Source organism: Kryptolebias marmoratus, linkage group LG5 (genome assembly GCF_001649575.2).
Source record: "Kryptolebias marmoratus isolate JLee-2015 linkage group LG5, ASM164957v2, whole genome shotgun sequence".
Classification (NCBI taxonomy): Eukaryota; Metazoa; Chordata; class Actinopteri; order Cyprinodontiformes; family Rivulidae; genus Kryptolebias; species Kryptolebias marmoratus.
The window spans coordinates 6024299-6027029 of record NC_051434.1 but is presented as its reverse complement, the minus strand read 5'-3'; the positions used below and the strand labels follow the sequence as shown (position 1 = coordinate 6027029).

At 52.2% G+C, this 2731-nt stretch overlaps 2 protein-coding genes across 2 annotated transcripts in view; both read right to left on the bottom strand.

Annotated features, from left to right (window-relative positions):
- Positions 1–475, bottom strand: part of prrt1 (proline-rich transmembrane protein 1) — an 8254-nt gene extending 7779 nt beyond the window's left edge. Inside the window, exon 1 of the mRNA XM_017425747.3 lies at positions 83–475. Within this exon, the coding sequence (XP_017281236.1) occupies positions 83–101 (19 nt within the window). The 5' untranslated portion in view covers positions 102–475. The remainder of the gene's footprint in view (positions 1–82) is intronic.
- A 130-nt stretch (positions 476–605) lies between these two features.
- The window catches only part of skiv2l (SKI2 homolog, superkiller viralicidic activity 2-like), an 11261-nt gene continuing 9135 nt past the window's right edge, over positions 606–2731 (bottom strand). Inside the window, exons 25-29 of the mRNA XM_037975618.1 lie at positions 2451–2661; positions 1820–1930; positions 1376–1594; positions 1156–1296; positions 606–1005 (exon numbers count right to left, since the gene is read on the bottom strand). Coding sequence (XP_037831546.1) covers positions 805–1005; positions 1156–1296; positions 1376–1594; positions 1820–1930; positions 2451–2661 — 883 coding nt within the window. The 3' untranslated portion in view covers positions 606–804. The remainder of the gene's footprint in view (positions 1006–1155; positions 1297–1375; positions 1595–1819; positions 1931–2450; positions 2662–2731) is intronic.

Below are 2731 nucleotides of genomic sequence, written 5' to 3'. Positions count from 1 at the left end.
GGTGGATGGATGGATGGATGGATGGATGACTGGATGGATGGGTGGATGGATGGATGGAGTAACAAAGGAATAAACGCCTCACCGTGTTTTTCAGACGACATGCCTCCTGCTCGTCCTTCTCTCCTGGGTTGATTCTCCTCCAGCTGCTGCTGAAAAGCCTCTCGGTTCTCCGGACGTTTTACTCCAGATCCGCCGTCATCAGGAGGTCCTCATGTTGAAAGGAAATAAAAATAAAATAAAATAAAAATAAATAAAGGAACAAATGAAGCCCGGAGGAGGTCAGTGTTTGGATGCAGCTCCTCTCTTTAATGAGGCGCTGAACTGATGAGACTCAGAGCTCCCTGCTCTTAAAGGGACAGGCACCCCGAAACACAGAGGGATCTTTCTTAAAGGGACAGGCAGATATGAAGCCCAAAACGCTTTCAGTTCCCACCGCGCTGTCCAACGTGTCCAACACAGGACGTCAGACAGATCCTGGACACCTCATTCCTCCTGCTCTTCAATAATAACACGAGAACAAACAATCCATCTCAGCATCAGGTCATATTTTTATGTTAGGGCAGCCATTTTTTAACAAGCGGTTAAAAAAGCAGTGAACGCAGGAGGAAGGTTAAAGGATTTTGTCCTCAAATTATTTTTTATTTCTTTCAGCCGAACAAACAGTTGGAACAGATTTTATTCATGTACAATAAATTACAGTTTTATTCTCACAGTCTGCACTTTGGTCTGGATGTAAACAGGATTTTTTTGTTTTTTTAATGATCACTTTAGGCACAAACTCGTCCACGGCGTCCTCGCCGCGCCTCAGTGGGTGTAGAGGGAGGCGGTGAAGACGATGTCCCTGCGGATGGACAGCGAGGCCCGCTCCATCTTGCTCCCAAGGACGGAGTCCCCCACGATGCGGGCGGCCTGCCGCACCTCCTTCAGCACCTCGTCCAGCCGCTGGATGCAGCGGACCACCGTCCCCTCCTGGACGTCCGTGAGCTGGGCGATCTCAGCGAACGGCTGGGACGAGACGGGGGGCGAGACAGGACGAGACAGGGGATGAGACAGGACGAGACGGGACAAGAGAAGAGAAGAAGAGACGGTTTAACGATTGACATCAGAGTGGGTCAGAACCGCCGGGCGCGTTGGTGAAGCGGGTCGGCTCCTCACCATGCCTCGGGCCCAGCAGTACACCACCTCCGTCAGGCCGAACTTCAGCTGCCCCACAAACTCCTCGGCCGTCTGCGGCAAGCCGCAGTCCCGCTGCAGCTCGCCGATCCTCTGGGCCACCGACAGAACCCGGTCCACGGCCTGCGGGGCGAGAAAGAAGGCAAGCGGGTCAAGGCGCTGCGGGCCGCAGGACTTCGCCCGGCGGCCCGCGGCGCCTCACCTCCTTCAGCGCGCCGGTGATGTGCGGCTCCACCTGCGTGTTCTGGGCGAAGACCAGGCAGGACAGCAGGGCGGCGCTCTCCTCGGGCGCCAGCGGGCTCAGGACGTTCTCGAAGAGCAGCTCGGTGAGCAGCAGCTCGTGGCTGCTGATCTGACACGCCACCCGGCCCTTCAGCTGCACGGCGCCGCCGTCGTCCACGTACTGCAGCGAGCGGAGGACCTGCGGCGGGACGGGGAGCGGAAGTGTCACGGAAATGTTCTTTAACAAAATTTCTCATCTCAGGACTGGTTTTGCTTTCTCTCATTTTAGCCGTTCATGAATCAAAACAACTTTTATACTTTTTGAAACATTTACAAATATTCTCCCCATAGAAATCCACCAAAAACATTCTTCAGCATGAAGACAAACAAACAGGAAGTGACCCGGCGGGGTGAAAGGTCAAACCTTGATCCTCTGGTGGTACTCCGGCAGCAGCGTCAGAGACTGATCCGACACCAGAAACAGGAGCCGGTCCAACTCGTCCTGAACGGCCATCCTCTCTTTGACACGGGCGAACTGAAACACACACACACACACACATCTTAACAGCTGCAGCTCAGTAAATCAGAATAAATCTGAAAACCTTTTGTATTTAAAGTGTTTATTTCTGTTCATTTGGATGATTACGGCTCTCAGCCAATGAAAAATAAAAAAATCAGAACAGAAAATTACATAAAACCAATAAAAAAATGGTTTTTAAATTGGGATGACTCATTTTATTTGTGCCATAATTGAGATTCTTGCAGCAGTGAGTCCATAAAAACTCTGTCTAGCGATCCTGGTAACTAAAATAAAACAGAATCCTCCTGATCCACCTTGTAATTGAAGTTTTCTAACAGGTGTGTCTTCAGAAATAATCCTTTAAATTTCTTTTAAAATCAACGAGAGGATTCTCAAACGGCACAGAGGCAGAAACCTCACCACGCAGTTTGATGGGAGGAGAAGTGATGGAGGGGTGAAAGGAAACGGCAGGATGAGGGAATTTAATTTGGTGTGTTTATTTGTTACACACACACACACACACACACACACACACCTGCTCGGCGAAGCTGGGCGAGTGGACGCAGCTGAAAGCCCTCAGGCCGTCCTGCAGCGCCCGGAGCCTCATGCTGCCCTCCACCACCTCCACGCTCTTCAGCTGGAGGTCGTTCACGGGGTCCAGGGTCGCCACGCCGCCCGGGTTCGCCTCGGCCAATCGCAGGAGCTCCTGCGTCGCCGTGGAAATGGCCTGGCCTGGAGGGTCGTGCCTGAGGGAGACAGGCAGCTTTAGGCTTAAAGACGGAAAAATATCTGCTTCCTGGTCGCTGATACTGTCCT